At 36.9% G+C, this 24524-nt stretch overlaps 1 protein-coding gene, 1 long non-coding RNA gene and 1 other non-coding gene across 3 annotated transcripts; all 3 read right to left on the reverse strand.

Annotated features, from left to right (window-relative positions):
• Window positions 1-13035: 13035 nt before the first annotated feature.
• Window positions 13036-13108, reverse strand: TRNAE-CUC. Its single transcript has one exon. It is a non-coding gene; the product is annotated as a tRNA-Glu (tRNA).
• A 2165-nt stretch (window positions 13109-15273) lies between these two features.
• Window positions 15274-18725, reverse strand: LOC116194445. The gene is made up of 2 exons (XR_004154440.1): window positions 18220-18725; window positions 15274-17314 (listed from the first exon to the last, which is right to left on the reverse strand). It is a non-coding gene; the product is annotated as an uncharacterized LOC116194445 (long non-coding RNA).
• Window positions 18726-23262: 4537 nt separating this feature from the next.
• On the reverse strand, window positions 23263-24312 carry LOC116196942. Its single transcript, XM_031526904.1, has one exon. It carries the CDS (start codon window positions 24154-24156, stop codon window positions 23527-23529), a length of 630 nt encoding a protein of 209 aa, XP_031382764.1. The 5' UTR covers window positions 24157-24312; the 3' UTR covers window positions 23263-23526.
• Between the last annotated feature and the right edge of the window lie 212 nt (window positions 24313-24524).

Raw genomic sequence — 24524 nt, forward strand, 5'->3', positions numbered from 1 at the left:
AGTGTAATGCTTACTATTTTATTTTTTTTAGTAAGTGGTATGAATATATAACATCTACAATTTTACAAATAATAAGACAAGGAGAACATGATTTAGTTAAGAAAATAAAAACTGTCACATTTTGTAAATTTATGAAAAATAAATTAGCAACGAAATAAATGTTCATATTTGGGTATAGACAAAAGGAAAAAAAATGCATAAATCAAAAGAAATGAAACATTAGGAGTGAGAAAATTTTCCCGAATTGCAACCTAAAATTTGAAAAAAAAAATAGTGAATATATCCTAATTTGTACATCTAGTATTTTTTATATGAAATCCTTTAACTTTTGAAAATAATTGGTATGACCATAATGATCGGATCATTTGGCCCGATGGGTCAGCCAAATTGCCAACAACCTTAATTTGGGTTGGATTTCAAAATAACACCTTATTTGGATTGGATCACAAAATACTAAATAAAAAGGAGAAATTTTTTAAGGAATAATTTTTTTTGGGTGAAAAAATTTTATTTAAAAAAAGGGAAAAGGGGGAGAGTAGGGGAAAGATCCCCACTCTCCCTGTGGTCCCATAGTGGGACCTAAAAAACATAATTTGGGTTTGATTTCAAATTAGCACCTTATTTGGATTGGATTGGATCCCAAAATACTATGAAATGGGCGAAATTTTGTAAATAATAAATTTTTTGGGTGAAAAATCTTTATTCAAAAAAAAAGGAAAAGGAGGAGAGTAGGAGAAAGATCCCCACTCTCCCCTTGGTCCCATAATGGGACCTAAAATAACTTCTTATTAGAGGAGAAATTTTGTAAAGAATAAATTTTTTTTAGTGAAAAAATTTTATTTAAAAGAAAAAAGGAAAAGGAGGAGAGTAGGGTAAAGATCCCCACTCTCCCCTTGGTCCCATAAAATAACTTCTTACTAGATAGATGGATATATGGATCTCATCGATTAAGATCCTATAATCCAACAAAAGAAAGCGAAGGGAAAAAACAAGATTCTAAAGGAAGGCTGAAAAGATCATGACTAAGGGTCGAAAATTTCCATAGACTCATTTGGGTTGTCCACCCTCCATGCTGTCAATGTTTGGAGCTTCATCTACCTCCATGGAGCATGCAATGGATAAATATGTTGTTTTGATTGGGCTTCTTCTGCGTCGAGGTGGGCAAGATAATGAAGTAAGCAACTAACGTATTTCGGCGATGAAGATTTGGCTCACTTCTCATCAAAGAGTCGGGCCGAGCATCATCATCTGCACAAATGTACGTATCAAGTATCAACACATTATCTACAAAAGATAGATGATAAGAGAGATCAATGCCAAACCTTCCTCAATTCATGCTTATTGTTTTGGTGAATATGGTCCCTTCGAACAACCGCACATATTAATTCTAAGTTATGTACATGAAAACCTCATTGAGGTTGAAAATGGTGAGGTTGGTGAAGATCAAATTCCCCTCCTTGTTGACTCGGATGAATAACATGCATATAAAACAGAGGGAAACAAAAAATTATTGACTGACTTTGCCATTTTAAAATTTTATCATTTACAAGGCGGAAAGAATAGGACGACAAGAATGCCATTTTCTTCCCCAACTGCACCATCATCAACATCAATGAGGTACTTTTCCCATTTTCGGTTTTTGTATTTAGAATTAATATTTCCAAAGAGTAACTTGGATGAAAATATTTTACGCAGACACCAACCAAGCTGTTTGGGGTGAAGTTTCCAAGATTATTATGCGCGACATTATGCATTTGGTAGGGCGAAGTTCATCAAACGATTAAGCATGAACTTAGGAAGATGCACTAATCTATCATCTTTTGTAATATGTCAATATAATGAACGCGCCTGAAATATTTGGAAAAGTGAACTGTGGAGAGCACTAAATTCGGAGGTTCAATTGAGAGAGAAAAGGCAGAGGCACGGTGCACACTCGTTTGAATAATTTTGAAGTATTTCGAAATCTGGGCGCCCCATATTTCGGCATTTGGGAATTGGTCTGGGCCATGGAGGCCCACTTTAGGCCCATTTAGGTAAATAGGCCCACGTCAACAAGTTAATTAGTTGTTGACTTGCTAGATAACCATTTCAGTAAGCAGGACCAGGTCATCAGGGATAACCATAGATAATATGATAGACGACGGCTTCATGCAAACCCATGGTTCCAAGTCGTAGGGAATGAGAAGTATTAGGGAGAGAATCGAGGTATATGATATGGAGAAAATCAATTAGGGATATCAAAAAATATTTGATATTTATGATATTGTGTAATCTTTGATATATTTCCACAATTGTTGCATTCCATCTACTATAAATAAGAATACATTCACACCATTTGGTGTGTGTGACATTCTAGTAAATTCTCTATATTCTTTATGGAATCAGAGCGGAACGATCCTGCTGCTACTGATTAAAGCTTCCGCTAAATACGTTCTCCGGCGCGTCCGGCCATGACCGGGCGCTCCCGGTAACCTCAATTTTGCACTTGACAACCCCAATTTCTCTACCTTTCTTCCACAGTTCTACGTAGGAAAGTTTCATTTTCCTCGCCTACTTAGATTGTCTGAAATAAATCTCTCCTCCCTACAGATTGTCTCCGTCTCCCGCTTCCTAACAAGAATACCTCAAATTCTTTTGTCCTACTGCAGCGATAGTCAGCATTGGATTTGAGTCGCACAATTTCGAGTTTTTCCTTCCTCTCTCTCTCTCGACTTGTCTGCGGAATCTCTCTCGTTTCTTCAGCCCCAAATCTTGACAGTTATCTTTTCTGCAACCACTGGTCGTGCTCGACCTTCCTTAAATTTTTGGTTGTCCCAAACCCCAGTCACGGCCTCGTCTTCTCAAGTCTCTCTTTTGCCAATGCTCACAGCTTTTCTCTCTGTTGGCCTTTCCTTCTAAACCTTTCACGCCCAATCTCCTTTAAAACTGGGCTGTTGCATTTTTTTCCCCTTTCAGCCTATTCTACTTGTGGTCACGGGCTTTTACACTGCCAAGGACGTGAAAGCCAGCTTTTCCAAGCCATTTCTAATTCACTTCATCAGGTGGCGACCGATCAACTCAATGGTCCTCTTACGGAGGGTATTCACACTGCATTTGCTAAAATCAGTTTCAAGCTCCACGTGCGGCCTCCCCGTTGTACTTGCGGGGGAGTATTAGGGAGAGAATCGAGGGATATGATATGAAGAAAATCAATTAGGGATATCAAAGAATATTTGATATTTATGATATTGTGTAATTTTTGATATATTTTCACAATTGTTGCATTCCATCTACTATAAATAAGAATACATTCACACCATTTGGTCTGTGTGACATTCTAGTATATTCTCTATATTCTTTAAGAAGAATTGGCCACATACTATGTGTGGTACTCATAGTCCGAAACGGATTGAATCTATCACTCGCTAAACCCAATCAAACATTTCGATGATCAGCAACAAAGTCAGAATACCTTTCATCGAAAGCTTTCCAAGCTTCACCATCGGTAGGATGTCTCAACGCACCATCATTATTCATCCTTCACTATGCCATCTTATTGAATTTGCAATCTTCGAGGATCGAAATAACCTCTTGACTCTTGGTATAAGTGGAAAATATCGCAAGACTTTAGTAGCCTTTTTTCCGACGAGGATGATTTCCATCCACGTGCTCCTCCTCGTTCATGATTTCTTCCACCGACTCCTATCTTGGAAGTGAACAGACTACACAACTCTATCTATCTGCATTATTGGCCCAATATAACATGCAGTCGTTTGGACATGCATCTATATTTTCATAACCGAGACCTAACTTTATAATGGTCTTCTTGGCTTGGTAATGGGAGTCCGGGAGGTTTACTCCTCTTTGATATGAATCATTTAGCAGCTCCAGCACAACTTTGAAAGATTTTGCGGACCGCCCGTGAAGTGCTTTAATATGGAAGAGATGTAGGAAGAATGAAATGGTCGAGTACTTTTCGCATCCGGGGTAGAATGAAACATCACAATCATCCAATGAAGTATTTGTAGTAGATGTTGTACCATGAGTAGGTTGATTTTCACGATCATCATCATCCAAAACTCGATGTTCAAGCTCAGCGTTTTTGTTCAATCGAAGGGCGTTAGTAATGAATTCTCGTACATGTAATTGATTGTTTACGATTGCTTCAACCATTGGTGAACTTGTTGAAAGTTGCCTTGTTTGAATTGATGGCCTCTTAATTGATTCTCCATGAAAAACCCAACGCTTGTAATCTTGTAAAAAGTCGTGGTCAAGATTATGATTATATGCAATATCCGGTGAATGTATAGACAAGTTGTCGCATCGACGGCACAGACAATAAATCTTCTCATCAAGTGTAGAGTTCTCAACCACGAATGCAATAAATCTATCGAGACCGGTCATAAACGGCTTGGTAAACCTCGGATGATCGACCCAACTTTTATCCATTTCCTACAAACATAATCAATGACGTCACTTATAAAACATTCAATAACGATAATGAGTCATATGGAAAGTTGAGGAAAAATGTGTTTGTACATTTCATCAAACACTCACTGGGCATATTGATCAAACATTGCATTTAACCTATATACCACTATACCAAGTCCAAAAAAAAGCAACACATACATATAAGGAGATATCTTTATATAATACATCAATGTATATGGATATCCATATTTGCAAGAGCACAATATATAATCATGTCAAACATTACAAATTCTATAAGTTTATTGCATAATAAGCTTATTAAATTGTGGGGTGGCAATCAATTGATGTTTCTACTTATAAGAATTAAGTACCTCCAGGTACAAGCATATACGTTCTTACAAATTTCGAAGTAGAAGGACCTTTTGCCAACTCTTTTTCCCTGACATTAAGCTAGAGTCGTTAAAATGTGGTCCTCCGCCGATGTTTACCCTTTGCGTCGTGACAAGCCCATCTTTTGCCGACTATTCCTGCCGACTTTTCTTTATGAGTCGCCTAAAGCCAGTTTTAACTGATGTCTACGCAAATGTCGCGTCATATCCCACCAAGCGCCACCTTTGGCGACGTATCGTTATGGGTCGCCCGAAAAAGGTTGCGATAGGCCCTTTCTGTTGTCGTCAAATCAACCAATCGGATCTCGCATAAATTCACCAAAAAATTTCAGCATGCTTAAGAAGTCGATTTTGATCTACTTAGGGCTAATTGGACCTAACTAAACCTAATTCCATACAATAGGGAGTTATTAATCCTAATTAGGCCTAATCAAGCAATAAATCATCAAATTAACTACCCTGAGCCTAATTTACAGAAAATTGCAGGATGTTACAAAGTCCAATTTCATGCTAATTTTACCTAAAGCTAATTGGAGCCTAATTACTCATAACCATGTTCGTGGTTAATTTCATTACACATGATTTAAGCCTAATTAGACTCAATTGACCCCAAGTTAGACTAACTCACCATATGACCAGAATGCTATCATGAGTAACTAAGCACGATTTAACCCGATTAGAACCTATTTAGCACATACACAACTTTATTACACCCAATTACACACTAATCAACTCAACGAACACCAAATCAAACCCAAATAACATGCAATTAGTCTTTTCTTGAGTACAATGAAGATTAATTGGCCAAGTTTGATCCAAATTAAGCATGATACTACTCGATTAATCCTAGTTAGGCTCTAAATTACACATATTAGCAGCTTATTATCTAATCTACATGTAACTATCCTAATTAAGCTCAAAATGACCAAGATAGGAGCTAAAGAGCTCCATCCCGGTTCTGGACAGAGGCGAAAAGTAGCCTATCTCCCCTTAGTTCGGCACGGTTCAGACTCACGAGCTCCGAGTCAGTGGAAATCACACTCAAGCTCATCAAATCCTACTATATATGTAATAGTTTAAGTGTATTTAAGAATTTCTAGGGTTATTTTGGCAGAACCTCAGCACATGAAGTTGGCCATGAAAATAACCGTCTATTTATAAGAAAATGGGAGTTGAGGGTCATTTTGCAAATATCGACAGTTCAAGGACAAAACAGTAATTAACTTCAAATTTTTAAGAGCTCCGGATAGGCCCACCTGTCCAAAGCTATCCATTTGGACAGTTAGCCGGTCGGCGCGGTTACTAACCGCGTGGCATGGTTAGTATCCGTGCCTTCGTGCGGGGACGCAGGACCAAACAGCGCCCATATCCTAAAATTCCACCTCGATGGGAACTCACTTGAACCAGTTGAACTAAACTAGTTTGGTTGGGCAAAAATACCATTCCTGCCATCAAATTTTCAAAAAGAAAATTACATTTTCACCCTTTTCAAAATTTTAAATCTCGTTTGAGCGGAGAAAAATTATCAGAAAATATCCTCGGGTTTAACAAACATTTCTCAACTATAAACTATCCCGACATAAATATTTTTGCTACGTGAGAATATTGATTTATCCGTATCGAATCCTTGTCCTATTAGATGAAATATATGAATCAAAGAGTTTTAATCAAAGGAAATTTATCTTGTCTTTTTACATGAAAATATGAGCAACTGGGTTTAAAATAAGGTCTTCGGAGAGTGGACGTCACGTTTTGAAATCCATTTCACACGCGTGTCCCTAGATAAAGAAATATTGCCAATTAACTAGTACAATTTTAAAAATAGGCACAGATAGTTAAAATTAAGTACTTAGCACTTGAAAACTTATCTGTTTGTTATTGATAGTCTGTCTTCTTTCGGGTGATCCTCAGGTGCTTGATCGGTTCTATAATTTGATGTGCTCCCCGAATGATGATCGTAGCCCGGTCCGGAAAGAAGTGCTTACAGTGGCGATGTAGGATCATCTAGTTACTTCTCTCTATTCACACTATTAATATTCCCAATCACACTAATCTTCCAATCACACAATTAGTAGATACACCAACTTTGCTTGCTTATGTTAGTTATTAGTGGGAAGAATGTAACAATGATCCTATAAATTTGCCCTTTTTTAAAATGAGGTCGAATAAGTTTGGATTCTAGAAGTTTTTATTTTGCATAAATCAATCTGCACCGGAGCGAATTTATATCAATTTTTTTTATATACAAAGGCTTATATATAATTTGCATTCTCTTTCTTTAACTCAGAGAATAACATCCTCTAATATTGGAATTTGCTTAAAAATACCATTAAACTTAGTTTATTATTATTATTATGTTAGAAACTCATTAATCAAAATTCATAAAAAGAACCAACAAGGGTTTGTTTAAACAGTTCGACGCGAATTCATAAAGAGAACCAACAAGGGTTGATTTAAGCAGTTCGGCGCTTGTTCCCTATAAGTAAAGTCTTGGGTTCAACTCTTATAGGGTTACATAGTTATGTTTCATTTTATTTACATTAACATCTAATTAAATTAAAAAGATCCTGATGAACACATAAATAGAGAAAGTTCTTGATTATGAGAGATTTACCCCTTAATAGACTGACTCGGTTCGAACTTCATTAGTCGGAACGTATTGGATTTTCAGATACTAGCACTCATCGAGAAAAAAATGCATAAAAAGAAAATTAAATTAGGAAAATAAATGAAGTCAAATTAGAGTGAACTTGACCAAGAAAGAGAGAAAAGTTCAAAGAGAAAAAGAAGGGATGTTATTGGGAAAAACATAGAAATGAGTTGATGGGCCATGAAAATTTGCTTTATTCATTATTGATTTAACTATGAAATAAAAGGAGGGAGGGGGGAAGAAAGACTAAACGGGGAAAGGAAAGGAACGGCCAAAGATGAAATCAAATAAACCTCCAGCCGAAAGAAAAATTCAAGAAAACCATGGCTGGGGACCTTCAATCAATGTCCATCGCCCTTGAAGCATGATCTTCCACATCCACGTTCACCTTCATGGCAGCATTGCCTACTTCTTTGCCAACCTCCATTTCGTTGGTTTTGTTGGAGTAGTCCAATGAGTATGACACTTTACAACATTCATTACATGACTAACAACACATTATTATAACATGTAGGGAAGATTGAATACCTTCTTGACTTCATCTTTAACTATTATTCGAAGGACTTCATCCCAAGTATACGGAATGATTTCATGCATATCAGCCCGCACAACCCAACGATGGTAACTACACAAAAAATTATTTGATTTCATCAATCATAATTATTAACCATTTGCAATATAAGAAAGAGAAAATGCGCTAAAGATTCATACCCGGTTGATCCAAAGTGCATCGGTGGTAGACGTGCCTTGCCGTTGTCATTGGCAGTTGGCGTTTCATCCATCTTCGGTTGGATAATTTTAGAAAGGGTGAGAACCCTAGAGATTTTTCCTTTTAATTTTTTGGCTGAACAGGAGAGTTGATTGCTTTATTAATGTTTATATACCTAATCCGAATCGAGAGAGAGAGAATAGCACAGTGGTGCACCTCTCGCATGGTGACCAAGAAGTTTCAGGTTCGATACCCAGTAGGACTACACGTGCCCATTTATTAGATATTTAGGATTTCTATTTCAATGCATTAAGCCCATAGACCTCCCTTGTAACCGAAAAAAAAATATACCTCATCCGAAAATCCAGTGCCGACTTTAAATCAACCATGATTTTATTTAATTATTACTTTTTGTAGCACACTATTTTATAAACCATGGATTTTTGTTAATTGATTGTTTAATTAAATAGAGATACTTTTCTGATGCAAAATATTATTTACAATAATATCTCTATTATTTTCATTATATTTTAATTGAAATAACAAATTGATTAGTGGTAAATTTCACTTTTAAAAATTGATAGTAAATAAATAAACGAATAAAAATCAATTTATTTTAATAGTCCCAAACATAGTGTGGGTACTCTAATATATACGAAAAGACAAATTTATCTTCAAATTCTTCATAATCAAATGATTCTAAATCTTTTAAATATTTACAATAGATATTTTGAAAAAACTCAAATGTTAGACAAACTTCTTCTCCTTTTTGTAATAATATATTTAAATGACCTTTCAAAGCATAAGAACGACTAATAATAACCAAGAAAAAACATGAAACCTCCATTACATGCAAACCTTAATTCCTTTGGTTTCGGCTTTGCCTTAGTTAATAATTAAGTCTCATTGTTCATAAGAATAAGCTGCTGAACTGAAGTGATTTCATCTTAATTCATTATAACGACTTAATTTACTGATGTATGCGCTTTCGGTTTAATTTTTTGAATCTTGCAGAGCTGAATATACGGTATGAATTCAAGATGTTTCATTGATCTCGAACTTTCACTTAGGCAGACTTAATTTCTAGAATATTTTCAATTAAACTGTTTCAAATTACGTATGGATATGCTAATGCTTGTAATAATTGGGGGGAATTAACACACGCATAGATTATTTCTTGTGTCCATTGCCTAAAATGAAAAAAAAATGTAGAATCTTGATGTTGGCTCTACAACGTAAATGATCGACAATTACTATCTTGAAAAGCAACCAAATTAACTTGAATGATTCGTCATTTCAAGCAGATGAACCTAGATATGTGAGACTTTATATAAGCGTAGGGCTGAAATATACTTGAAGAATTGTTTTAGCATCACGATGCATTACAAATCACAATGCAGTTATATATATATATATATATATATATATACACATACTAGTAGGGTTGCCCGTGCAATGCACGGGAAAACTAATAAATAAAATCATGCATAGTATGTATATGATGAAAAATATATATTATTTGCTTCATAGTTAAATTATATTCCAATTTAATACAATAAGTAACCGAAATTTTGATAATTCAATATCCTTGTTAAAAATACATGATGTATTCTTCGACCGACTCTTATTTTGTCATTATATTGATCCATCTTATTTATAATATTATTGATTTATTCAAGTTCTATAAGTAATGATCCCTATTTAAATACTTTATAAACGACATGTAAGATTGAATTAAGAACTATTAAATTATATTATATTATTATTTTATGGTATTATATATTATTATATTATATTATATTATGTTATGTTATATTGTATTGTATTATTATTTTATGATATTATTTTATATTGTTATTTCTTATTTGGTTAAGTAATTTCTATATGTACATTAATTTATTCACATTTTTTTAAAAAAATAAAAGAGAAACTCGAGAGTATGAAAAACAAACGTACTCTCCATGAGAACTTTTAAAATGTTTCTGGTTTTTATATTTACTAAGAAAAGAAACCTGCGCTTTACAGCGGGGTACAAAAAATTATTAGTCATATTTCTAATTTAACTTTAGTTAAATGCGACTTGAATACATTATATTATAAATTTAAATAGATAAATAAAGTTATCTATCTAACATTGTCAAGCAATGTTATTCTTATACTTTTACCATGACAATACATCATCTTTGTGTTATTGAATTTTATTTAATTCGGATTATTACAATAATTTCAATAATTAGGCTACTTAAGAAATATTAATGATGTGCGCCATATATGTACGAAAATATTATATATCAATTGGGTAGCATATTTAAGAAGATTTGATTAGTGTAAAAAGAAAAGAAGATCTCATTTGAAAATAAGAAATCAAGTTTAATATATATTTTTAAGATACGATGGCAAAATGATTAATTAACAAAAATTTGATAAAATAAATAATATTACAATAATTAGATGGCGACAAAAGCAATGTCTTAAAACCCAGCCTAGATGTGATTCCACAATCTTCACTGGATCGTGGGTTAACTGGTTCAACCACCAAGTATAAGAAATTCTATGATTTGATCTATATTTAGAATCATTAATAAAGCCATCCGTTATTTTTTTGCATTTGAATATGGAAATAGAATTATGTTACTATTGATATAGAAATTATGAAAAAAAACTGAAAATAAGTATCTGAATATTACTATTGCAATATAAAACTTGAGTTAAAAATACATATTTGCATATATTCGAATTTGTATATCTAGGATCTTGGTTATAAAATTTAGTAAAACTTCGATACGAAAATATTTTTTCTTAGAATAATTGGTCCAACCGCAAAGATCGAGTCGTTAGGGTCGAACATCCGGGGCTAAAACATGGACAAAAATTGAAATTGTTTTTTTTTAAGTGAAAATTAAGAAAAACGGTTTTGATTATTCTAGCGAAAAATTGGGAAAGAAAATATTCTTTTCTTGCAATAATGTGTTCGGTCATAAAGATCTGGCCATTTAGGTCGACGGTTGAATCAAATTATGCACTACCTTATCTGAATCGGGACCTTTTTTTTTTTATAAGGGAGGTCCATGGGGGTTTAATACAATGAAAGTAAAATTCTAATTGTCAATAAAGGGCACCAGTAGTCCCACCACGAGATTGGAACCTAGAAAGATGGTTAAGAGGTGATGGTGTTCATCGCTGCACTACACCCTTTTTCTCAAATTAAGATGAATTTCAAAACATGAAAAGAAAAAAAGATGAGATTTTTCAATAAAAAATGAAAATTTGTAATAGATATTCCATATATATTTCACCATGAGAATTGAACCTACGGACATGGTTGAGAGGCGAGTGCATGTGTTGTCACACTACACCCTCTTTCTCGAATCAAGATGGATTTTTAAATGTGGAAAAAGATGGATTAATGAAGGGCACCAGTAGTCTCACCATGGGAATTGAACCTAGAAACATGGTTGGGAGACGATGTTGTGGAGCCCTACATTACACTTCTTTCTCAAATTGGGACATGTTTTATAACATGAAAAAATAGATGAGATTTTTTCCAACGAAAAATGAATATTTGTAATATATATTCCACCATGAGAATCGATCCTACAAACTTAGTTTAGAGGCGAGGATGTATATCAATATAGAATACCATGTTTCTCGAATCGAAACGAGCTTTAAAATGGGAAAATAAAAATTTGATATATATATATATATATATATATATATATTATTTCACCATGAGAATCAAACTTACAAACAGGGTTGAGAGGTGAGGAAGTGTATCATTAGCACATCCTTCTCGAATCGAGACGGATTTTGAAACTCGAAGAAAGATGATTTTTTTTTAAAGTGAAAATTCAAAAAAAAAAAAAGAAAAAAAGAAAGAGGGGAGATGTGAGTGGGAAGAGATCCCTGACTCGCCCCTCCTGTTGATGGACTTGTTTTTATTTTATTTTTTAATGAATATGTATATAATATAACCCTAAGTCATGACTAAACAAATATAAGCAAACTGTCATTAGATCAACCGACTTCTCACTAAAAGAGCATTCACCCACTGCAAGCATTAATTTTTGTGTTCTTGACCCGGAAAATAATGAACGGGGCCAATCATGGCCCGAAGCCCCCACATGTATTTTGGACTTCCGAGAATACGGGCCTGTCAGGCCCAATATCGTGGACCAGAATCTCCTTAACCCAAATATTTTAAAAATTTTATAAGTGACACTCTCCCTCGACTTGAAACCAAGAGATTCTGAATTTTCTTTTTCAAGAATGTGGCGGCGTATGCCTCTTTATTTTTTTTTTCTTCTCTCGCTTTCTAGACCCACAGCCCTTTGTTGTAATCGATAGAAAATGAATGTAAGCATGGACAGATATAGCCTTCGTAGAATCTAGTTTTAGAACTTCAACTTCATCTTATTATTTTAAGTCTATCTGCTCTCATATGTTCTGATTCAGTTTCCGAAAACATATTCCGACTAATTCATTTAAACTTAAGAAGTGGTCACTCAAATTTGATAATTCACTTCCAAAAAAAAAAATCCAATGTTCAAATTGATGAATGCTGGCGGGGGTTGATAGTTTTCTACGGGCAAGGGAAGCGAGTGGAATTAATGAAAGGCACAAAAGGCCCGACGAATCAAGAATAACCTTATGATCTAGGTGGACGTTTTGATACAGTGTCCACCTACGAAAGGCCCAAAGGCCGAAGAAATCAACAATAATAATCTTATTATGATTAACTATTCAAATTGATCAAATTCAAAATGTGGAAGGAACATTTTGATAAGATGTTATGAATTGGTCATGCATTTAAAAAAGATGTCCTTGTAAAGAGAGGTCGTCTTTTTGGATAAGTGGAAATAAAAAGTTAATAAAAATAATTCCGTTGCCGGGACTTGAACCCGGGTCTCTCGGGTGAGAGCCGAGTATCCTAACCAACTAGACTACAACGGATTTGCTTGATAGAAGTAACCTTATTATTTATCTATGAATTTCACATAAATTTTAGGAAATGCGAGGAAAGGAGGGGGATGGTTATTCTTGAAAGATTGATGTGGTTGTCAACGTTATAGAGCCATTTATTTTAGCATGTAACAGCACAAGAACTGGTCATCAGAGATCCCTTCGTAGCTAAGACTCGACGGATGGGCATAAAGATGATATGTAAGTTCCTCATTTGTCGTTGGAGTTGGTAGGCAGTTTTGGCATCAAGAGTAAATCGCCACTAAAATTACGTTCACTCAACGATAATCGAGCATATAGTGATTCCATTTCGACTTCAAGGTGTGTCTCACCAACTGACCACAAGGGTCCGGTCACATCACTTATGTAACGTAGCGGTCATTTTCCTTGTAGAATTTTCATGAGAAGTTAGACCTTTATATCCAAAAACGTATCGAGAAGGGAGGTTGTTCACTCTCCTTATTAATCTTCCCATCGTACTCCTCAAAAATCCTGATATTTCAAATGGTTATGCAAAAGCCCTGTTCGCCTTACGTGGCATTAGCTCCTTCTGATCGAGCCATATCCAACAGCCAGCGATGGCTTCTCCCACCTGACCTCAATATATTAAAATTGCATCCTCATGTAATTGGTTTATATATCATGGTGACCCTAGCAAGAATGAAACACCCCATGAAAGAAAAGAATTTTGGCTGGGAGCTTTTCTCCTACTGTCTGTCCAATTGGGTATTGTCCCCACCTCCGACGTTTAGTTTGTTGTTAGTTTGTCACTTTCCCTTTTTCGGCAGTGTTTCATTCATCGCTCTCTCTCTCTATATATGTATATATATATACACTTCATCATGCCCTGGAATCAAAGTTCAAGTGTCAATCCGTCTCAGACAATAAATTAAGGATACGTCTTTTGTAATCTGATAACCTAACATGCTCTCGGAAAACGGTTGCTATTAAATGATCTTCAAACGACACCTGTCCCAATATATATATATATATATATATATATATATATAATGTGTGTAATTATATATAACTGCTGGGGTCCGGAAAAATCCGACCTTAAACATGTGCCTCCCTTATGCATCTCACGATCAGACCTCCATGAGCTCGACATGATCGACCTGCAAGAGGGGAGGATCGAGGGTATTCTCGATCTCCCTCTCCGATACTTAAATGAGAGAGTGTACAAGAAAAATAGAGAATTGAACTGACGACTTTAAACATACCCTAAGAGGTATTTATAGGAGTCCCGAGATATCGGTATCGGGATATTGCAATCTACATAATATATTTGATTACCAATAACATATATATATATGTACCAAGTATATCATTAGAGATTATATAATATCCCACGGAGATATCAATAGAATATTATTAGATAAGACATAATATATCCATACACAGATTTCTTGAGTGGAAAGATATTCCAAAACGGAGAAGATCGAGGTAGAGACAACTCGGTAAATAGGACCAGTTTTCTGGTCCCTATTACAAGCCCCCCACACCTATGAGCTCAAGAGATCGCGAGAGTAGATCAGTTCATGACTGTCGTTATCTCATCGTAAGCAATTTCTTGGCACGAAGGTAGATTTTGTATCGCTTGTTCAGTCCTGTGAAAAGAAAATCCAACCTTGGTTATTGGATGTTATCGCTTCCGTGAAAGAAGACTTCATTCTTGGTTTTCACGTTATTGCTTCCGCAAATGACAGTTTCGTCGTTGGTTGTCGGACATTCTTGTGGAATCCTGTTTCCACAAAGGTCTCTGCTCTTGGTTATCGAGCGTTCTTGCTTATGCAAAGGAAGGTTTCGCTCTTGGTTATCAAGTGTTGTTCGTCCCTTGATTATCAGGATGTTGTCCTTGGCTATCAGACTCATTTTAGCTTATCCTTTGGTTATCAAGTGTCGTTCCACCCTTGGTTATCGGATGTTATTCATCCCTTGGTTATCAGGACATAGTCATTGGTTATGGAACTCAATCGAGAACCTTGGTTATTGGGGTTTTGCCCTTAGTTATCGAGCATGATAGAGAGCCTTGGTTATCAGGTTTGGCCCTTGGTTACCGAGTGTAATTGATGTCAAAAGCATAGCCCCCCAGCGAAAGGAGATGTTCAAGTGCATCGTTTTTCTATCCATAAAGAGTTAGTAAACCATATCACATGCTCGTAATTCAAATAAGTGTTCATCAATCACAATCACCATAAAGCATTCATTCCAACATATCCTTACAAGCAAAAAGGAAAGACTATGAACTGCAATGATAGCTTAGTATCTTAATTAGTTAACCCTCGTAGAGTGTCCTCGCCTACGACCCTCTGCCCGTGAAGGGGTCCTTCACTTTGGACAAAGGACTTGAGGTGTCCTTGTCGAATTAGCTTCTCGATTTCAAACTGGAGCACGTGACAATGCTCAGTGTCATGATCACATGCCTTATGAAATTTGCAATATTGATCTGAATTCTTACCTAAAGACTAATCTTTTTTCAACGATGGGGGCTTCGCTAGACCAAGTCGCTCCATCTCTTCGAGGATAGTCGCCTTTAGTGCATTGAGGGGTGTTAGCATCTCAAATTGGAAGAGTGATCCTTTTTACTAGACTCGCCTTCATGAAGTTCCTTTCTTTTTTATCCATGTGCTCCTTCTTCTTCCATGTCGAGATGGAGTTCTCGACGATCATGAACTTCCACGCACAAGTAGAGATGCTAGCAAAGTTGCTTGGTGACCAAGCTCTTCGTGAGGTCCTCATTCCTCAAGCCCTTTGGAAGGCAACCATTGCCTCGCTCTATGTCAACCCTTCCACCTTAGTCAAGGCCTTGAAAAATCGATCATACCAATCGCGAAGAGATTCTTTCTCCCTTTGCTCCTTAGAGAATAGCTTAACGATGTTCCTCTTCGCCTGTCACATTCTCGCGAACCTTTGTAGAACAACTTCTTTAGTTGCTTGAAACTTGTTATCGAGCCAAGTGGTAAAGAGTGAAACCAATATGTCGCGGTTCCAGTGAGAATTCTTGGGAACATGAGATATTGCAGTTGTTCTGACACTCCTCTTCCCAAGAGAGAAGCTATGTGGCGGTGAACATGGTTCACTAGATCTGTCTTCCCATCATACAAAGTGATTTGAGGAGGAGTGAACTTGTAAGGCCCTTCAACACGAAGAATCTCCTTGCATATGGGTGAGTCAGAATCCTCTCAATGGGGGGAAGCCCCTGTTGTTGCCGTTCTGCAGTTTGCATCACATTAGCTACTTGCTCTGCTACTAGATGTTGGATATCCTTCGAGAAAGAGCGCAGCCGATCCAAGGGTAATTTTGATCAGCGAGTCACCAGGCAACTTTTCAGAGTCCCCTTTGCGGGGGATTTGAGTCGATGCTTGGAGGAAACAACGTCATCCTCTTCCAGGTTCAACCTTCAGTTAATAGCTGCTTGGTTCTTCAAGCCAGCCTAAGTGTCTTAAAAGGCCATGTGACCACCGATGATTGCTTCCACCGCTGCTAGAGCATAAGGTGCCAATTGATTAAGTCGTACCACATTTGCATCGTGTTGTGGCGGTGGCGGATCTTGACGAGCCGATTACGCTAGGTTGATTGTTGCAGCCCGCCATGAGGGTTTAGAGCCCCCGAAACCTATCATTTGAGGCTTGAGAGTTTACCGCATTTCTAGTTAGAACCATTATTTCTTCTCATTGTGGGAAAACAACCGACACGGATGACTTTTCATGTTGTTTCCCGCAGACGACGCCAATAGTGTGGTCTAGAAAAAAAAATCTGACCTTGAACATGTGTCTCACTCATGCATCTCACAAACCTTGGACCTCCACTAGCTACAGACAATCGACCTGCAAGAAGGGAGGATCGAGAGGGAGTCTAGATCTCCCTATCCGATGCTTAAATGAGAGAGTGTTCAATAAAGAATAGAAATTTATAGGAGTCCCGATATATCAGTATCGGGATATTGCAGTTTACATAATATATTTGTTTACCAATAACATAGACATTTATGTACCAAATATATTATTAGAGATAATATAATGTCCCACGGAGATGTCAATAGAATATTGTTAGATAACACATAATATATCCGTACACCGATTTCTTATGTGAAACGATATTACCAAAACGGAAAAGATCGAAATGGACCTGACCAGATAAATGGGGCCGATTTTCTGCTCCTTAACAATAACCAAGTTGTTTCATCTTCACTACCTGAGAGAGTGACCCCACGCAAAGAACTGTATTACATCGAGCTTGTATTCAAGACAAATGAACTTATTTTTAAGCTAAAATGCTGATAATAAGTTACAATAAATGGCGATTATTTGCTTAAGCAGAAAAAGGAAAATTTGATGTCAATTGATATAAACGTAGATCTAATAATGCTTTTTCTTCTTCAGTATATGTAAGCAAATATAAGGGGAAAAGGCCCATTTTCGTATACAAATCTATATATAAGACAAGCAAGAGCCATGGTCATATGCTCATCCTTATCCGGTCTGCAAGAGGGAAAAGGATAAAATAGTTCACTATCAGGACCCAACAGCCCTCGTGGCTGCAGCTGCATACATGCATGCACTTAATTGGTTTAATTTCTCAAAAACATCAACAAGACAACATCATACTGTCGATTAGCTGCTATTTATTTTATTTAATATATCAACAAAAATTATCGAATTAGAAAAGAAAATTAGACTAGATAGGTAGCAGGCCATATTTAATTTAATTAATTAGTAATAGCCACTGAAAGCCAGAAACTGATCGAGTGGGGCATGACACAGCTAGAGGCCTTATTGCAAAATATATATTTATTCTTTTAGAAAAAGAAAAAGATAATAGTGATGGGGATGGCGATTTATATCGTAATATGGCACTTATCCTTGATCCAAAATATTGAAGTCTTTGTTTCCCTCTATTTCATCCTTTTCCTATTTTCTAAAATTCTAATAGATCCTTTTGTTGAAAAAAAATAAAAGAGGAAAAATATACATAATATAAGCAAATATTGATTTGTAAATGAAATTTACATTTATCTTTCCGGTATATTAGAATATATGCCCTGCTATTGTAATAATACCTACATGTACAATTTCACAAATGAATAAATAAGATGTTACATGAAGTGGATAGGCATGGGCCATATGGTCCCCAGTTGAATGAGTGCGGGCAAGCAATACTCCATCGATGTAACATCATGCTCCAAGTGGGTGCCCAACTCTTCACACTGTCACACTCTTTTCCCTGAAGAAGAAGATCAAGAGGGTCTTGCTAGGATTCCTACAAGTCGGCAACATGCAAAAAGATCTATATATATATATATATATACTGCAAAAAAGAAAAAGGTTGCAAGTTAATCGTTACGTGTACTTTGACTCATCTTTTGTCCGTCCTGAAATCTCCCCATATATATACGTCATCCAAACTAATAAATTCATACTTATAAATTCATCTCTTGAAATATATATTCTCAACGAGAAGCGTTCCGTTTACCTCCCTTTTTTTTTTCTTTCGCTAACCCAATAAAAACCGACTCTCGGGAAAACTCGAATTTGCTTGCATTGAATGAAGCAAAACGGCCCATTGATCACAGTAGATCTTATGTTGTGAAACATTATGATGTATATATTAATCTTCCTTGTGTTTAATTATACATCTAGTGGTTGAGATCTCCATGGGAAATTCCAACTGTGCCTTTCTCATAAAAAATTTGAAACTAGGATGAGTTTTTCAGTTGCATCACACCATCAGAAACCAAAACAACTGTCCAAGAAACGGCAATTTTCTATCTACAGCCTACCTCACATATTGTCACTTTCGTAACTTTTTTCTTCTTGTTTTTGATTAAGTTGAGAATGGGTCTCCGTCATCACCTTATCCTTAGCATAGAAGTTGGTTCATGGGCCACATCTAGATGGTGGGCCCCACTGTTGGTGATAGAGTCGTAAAGAGATTCCTTTTTCCAAAGCTTGCTCCCTCTTTTTCCCTCTAGATGATGAGGATGAGATATCTCAATGCAGAACATATATCTTATTGTAAATTATCTTGTACGATCACCCACTTCTTTGATCAATCAAGCGTTTTTTTTTCCCATTTTATTCGCAGTTTTTTTCTATTATTATACAAGGAGTCATAATATTAACGAGTTTTGCCGCAATTCTTTTTTACATATCTTTAAAATATATATTAGTCAATCTAACTCGATCGGCTCTAGCGGTAACAATATGTGTCATGTCATGTTTATACAGGTCGTATCTAAACGGATTCGCGTCAAAAAAGTCTAAATCCAAATACGACACGTTTAGTAAACATGTCACGATTTTCAAACACGAACACGACACATTTAATACGAGTTGACACGGATACGACACGTCTAACCCGTTTAACTAAGCGTATGTAAATGTGTATATATACTTACCTACACGATATGACACTATTATCTTTAAGTACATATTATATCTACATGATATGACACTATTAACTACACGTTATTACACAATTAACATGATAAAAGCACCGTAAACATGTTATTTATATAAATAAATTTAGATGATTTTAGTGTACTTCTATAAATTTATACAAAATATTAAACAAATTTATTAACACGATAACACATAATATAAGTTGGTCTAACAGTGTTTAAAATGATCACAAGGATTGAATTCATTTAAATAGATTTATTTATTATGTCTAAATAAATTTGACCTGCTTAGACATAAAATACATTTAGCCTTAATCCAAATTCGCTTTACTCCATGTCATATCCGTGTAGTGTTATTGTATTATGTCAAATACTACTGTCTGTCCTAATCAGCTCTGTGAAAATCAAGCAGGGAAGTATATATATCAAGTTGTCGAACTAGGCTCTCAGAGAGAGAGAGAGAGAGAGATGCTTGATATAGCTCGAGGTCGACATATTGGATGTATCTGACTCATGTTTTATGGTAGAATGAGATTATTGAATTTGGAAGAGACGGGACTATACGATCAAAAGTTAGTGTAGAAGATAAGTAGTAGATGATTTTCTACGGAACATATACGATCGTTGAACATAATGTTCGATGTACTATCTGATAAGCCGCCTATCTCGCATTAAATTAATAATAACAATAATAGTAATCAAGTAAAGGCGGGAGTCTCACATGCCAAATATGAAGATTGGACAAGTTGAAGACTTGTTTATATATGTTAATTAATAGAGAGTTCGAATAAAGCTGGAAAACAATTGGCGAAAGAGATGGATTTCTTAGTTTTCTAGTTATATCTATAAACATGAATGCTCCGTTTGTTTTCAAATTCGTGATTTAAGATTTTAACTTTAACTTTAACTCAAAACACTACACAACAAAACACACATTTCAAAAGTCAAATTGGTGGGCCCCATATATTATTAAAATACAATCCCATTATAATTAATTATCTATACCTTCCATTCATTTCATATTTCAAAAGTCAACTGGTGGGCCCATATATTTTTGTCTTCTTCTACAATCACAATCACAATCACAAATTCGTGACTTTAACTTCGAAAACAAACGCATTGGAAATCTCCGTAGGGGGGTTTGGATTGGATACAGTGTGCTGCCAGTTGCTGCAACAAATCCAAGTCGGCAAGAAATGTGAATCTCTTAGGATATGATTGGTCGTCGGATTTAGGATAAGGATAGGTGTAGAATGAAGCGGGATTTTAAACTCCATATGATTATAATATCTTAATCAAGTGTTTGGAGTATGTTTAGGTTTAGGATTAGGATATTCAAATAAAATGACCAATCCATCCCTTAGATTAAAAATTTTAGACTTTAAAAATTAAAATTAAAATTTGAAAAATAAAAATTGTAATAAAAAATAAAAATTTAAAAATAGAAAATTTTAAACTTTAAAATTAAAATTAAACTTTGAAAAATTAAAATTTTTAATCAAAAATAAAAAAATTTACAAAAACAAAGTTTTTAGAAGAAAAAGCAAAGGTAGAGCGGTGAAAACCCACCTTGGCCACCACATCCCCAAAGACCTCAGAGGTTGCCAGTGATCTCACATGGGTGATGGTGGCCAACGTACGGCCACCGTATCTCAAAATTTAAAAAAAGAAAAAAGAAAAACAGATGGTAGAGAGAGAGAGATCAGGGCTCTAGTGATCTAACGTCGACCACCAGAGCTCCAATCAAGAACGTTGGTGGCCTCTATGGTCTTCGGCGACCTTGATTATGGCAATGATGACCCGACACACTAGGGGTGTTCATGGTTTCATTTGGTTGGAACCAAAACCGAACCCTTTCGAACCACACAAATGGTTCAATTCGATTACTTAACTATGGGTTCGAACATAACCATTTGACTACTAGATAAATGGTTCGGTTCGGTTCGATCTCCGATTCGATTTGGTTAGTGGTTATTTTGAACAACTCTAGGGGCCATCACAATCCGAACTCCGATCTCCTCTCTCTCCCCTTTACTTTTTTTTTTTTTTAAATATTTTGGGAGAAGGTGGCCCTGTGCCTACCATCACCGCTCAGGTGATGCCGCCGGGCAATTGCTGATGCCGGGCAACCATCGTCTTCCCCCTTGGATTAGTCGCTATATCCAAATATATTCCAGACCTACTCCCAATCCCAATCCTGTCACTACCAAATAGCATATTACAATTTAAGAAATCCTATTCTCCTTCTAATCCGGTCTACCAACACATGGCCTAATAACTCACCAAAGACATAAATGGATTTGTATGATTAGATGTGATTTTTAGTATTTATTTCCACTAAACCCTCGGTGCTTATCTCGTTTATTAGCAATTAGATCTCAACGTCTTGGCGATGATGATTTTGAATTTTTTTCCAAACAATGTATACTTGTGATACAATGCTGAAATTATAAGATATTAAGTAAATTCCATATTGATACCTCTCTACTTTGATAAATTTAAAGTGATAATTGTGATGTGATGTCTGCTGATCATCACCCCCTCAGCGAGGCCGCGACCGCGTCTCTTCTATTTATAAATCATAGGGTTAATTTGTCAAATTTAAGTTATCATCTAAGGACGTTTTATATGAAACCTATCGTGACAGCAAGGACTTGTCGATGCCGTAGGAACACATTACTTTTTATATATTTTTATTTCCAGAGTGCAAGAAAGTGTTTGGGTGGTGGAATTTTGTAATTGGAGTAGGACGCATTACTTTTTATACATTTTTACTTCCAGAGTGCAAGCAAATGTTTGGGTGGCGGAATATATTACCCCGTACGGGGTGAGGTGAGGTGGTAATAAATCCAAACAAGGAATAAGGACAGGGACCCGACCCATAGAAATTCCCAAGGGTCACTTCCTATCCTATCCTCCCATTTCTGTGGGTGGGCACGGGTTTCAAAGGGTAGGTCCCACTGTCCCATCATTATTCTGTTCGGCGGAATTCTCCAAATTGAGCTGTTCTGTTTCCTTCGCGTCTCGGACACGTCGACTTCCTCCCCAATCATATTTTAATATTCACTTACAATAATTAAATTAAATCATAAGATATTTTCTCAATGCTAATCGGATGCTTTTATTATTTCATATGTACTGTATTATCTGTCAATTAATTAATTTAATTCCAATTATAAAGTGTTCGGCATCTTATTATATTCCTTAATTACCATATTGTTGTTTATTTAAATGGTTGTATTATTATTTAAAATTATTTCCAAATCCATCAAAGGGTCCATTATATTGGCTGTCAAAAGGTTTGAATGCTCCGAGCTCTGTGTCCAAAACCAATGGGCACCTGCACAATTCAAAATAAACAGATTAATAATTAATCACACGAAAATTACCCAAATAAATCTATAACCGAAAACAACTTAAACCCGATAAATACGAAAAAAACCAACTATACGGAAAACATACGGTGAAAATACGGAAGAACGAGAAAAAAATGGGAAAAAGAAAAAAGAGTGAAAAAACGAAAGGAAGGGGAACAGACGCCGTGAAACGAGGAAAGTGAAAGGGAACGAGATAACGGTGCGGAAACGGAGAACGTCCACGCACAAACGGAAAACGTTACAGGGGACGGACAAATTGGGAGAAGAATCGTTTGATTTGTGCAGTTGATTATGAATTCAGTTGGATGATTGTTTTTTATTAATTCCAGTTTCTGAATGTGATTTTTAGGGTTAGTTTCAGTCAATAAGGAGTCCAGAACCTGATTGAGTATTATATATGGGGGATTATATGTATATGTACACAACTGTGTATCCCTTGTGTCAGATCTTAGGGCTTCTCGGTCGCCGGAGAATGCTAAAAGGCCATGTCCGATCCGATCGTCCGTGCAACTCAAGCCAGATCTGGCGCTGATGAGGCTTTTGATCCGCTGCCGCCACCGCCGCTGCAATTGCCGCTCGCCGGAAAATTCGCAGATCCGATGACTGTAGTACGAATTATTTAAACAAAATTAGGAATCCTCTGCCCTGGACATTACTGATAACCTGCTCGGCCGCGACTGGAAAGCAGCGCGCCGCCTCTGCTGGTGGGACGACGGCCGGATCAGGGCCGCCAAGGCTCGCTTCACCAGATCTCCTTCCACGCCACCGATCCTCACGAGCGAGTTCGTCATCGCGGACCTCCTCGCGTTCAACCTGTTCGGCGAGTAGCTCGCGCCCCCGGCCGGGGAGGAGGGGCAGTTCTTGTGGAGGCTGCACCGGAACGAGCCGGGATGCGTCGTCGGCGAGCACATGCACGTCCGCCGGGGAGTCTTCGGCCCGCCGCTCCCCCTCACGGCCTGCCGGTTCCTCTGCTTGACGGAGATCGGGCGGCTCGGCGAGGTTGACCGGTCGAGCGAGAACCGCACGGACGGATTCGGCGCGGGGGCGCCGTACATGTTGACGCGCGTCGGCGAGGCGGATCTCTGGAGGAAAGAGGTCGCGGCAGAGGGACGGGCGGCGAAGCTGGAGCTGGACGACGCGAAGCCGGACGCCGCAGCGGAGGCCGCCGACGGCGAGGCACGGGAGTAGAACCGGCCAGAGGGGGACAGCGACCGCATCATTGGCCCACTGGAGTGCCTTCTAGAAGTGGTTGCCGCCATTCACGCGCAGTAGAGAGAGAATGTGCGCTCTGCTAGTGGGGGAGAGAGAGGAATTTCTAGAGAGAGAGAGGGAAGAAGTTCCAGAAAGAGAAAGAGAAGGGAATATTTTATTCGAAAAAGAGGGGTTTGGGTGGTGAGTTTGGCAAACCTGACTATACTCAAGCTATGTATTTATAGGGGGCTTGGCGAGATTTTGACATGAAGAGTTCTCGTCAATTAGTCGCGATATGATAATTTTCTCCTATCGTCAATGGTTTGGTGAAGCTGTTTTGTAGTGGGCCCCCTGTGGTTTTGCTTATTTATTGTGATGGCAACTTTTATTATTCCATCTTTACTTTTTTGGGTTTGTACGCGTAAGAGCTCGAAAT

This window comes from Punica granatum, chromosome 2 (genome assembly GCF_007655135.1).
Source record: "Punica granatum isolate Tunisia-2019 chromosome 2, ASM765513v2, whole genome shotgun sequence".
NCBI classification, from domain to species: domain Eukaryota; kingdom Viridiplantae; phylum Streptophyta; class Magnoliopsida; order Myrtales; family Lythraceae; genus Punica; species Punica granatum.

What these genes read in the sequence shown, in the direction of transcription:
- LOC116196942 (XM_031526904.1), bottom strand. Translation starts at nt 24,156, where the DNA reads ATGGCGGCAACCACTTCTAGAAGGCACTCCAGTGGGCCAATGATGCGG.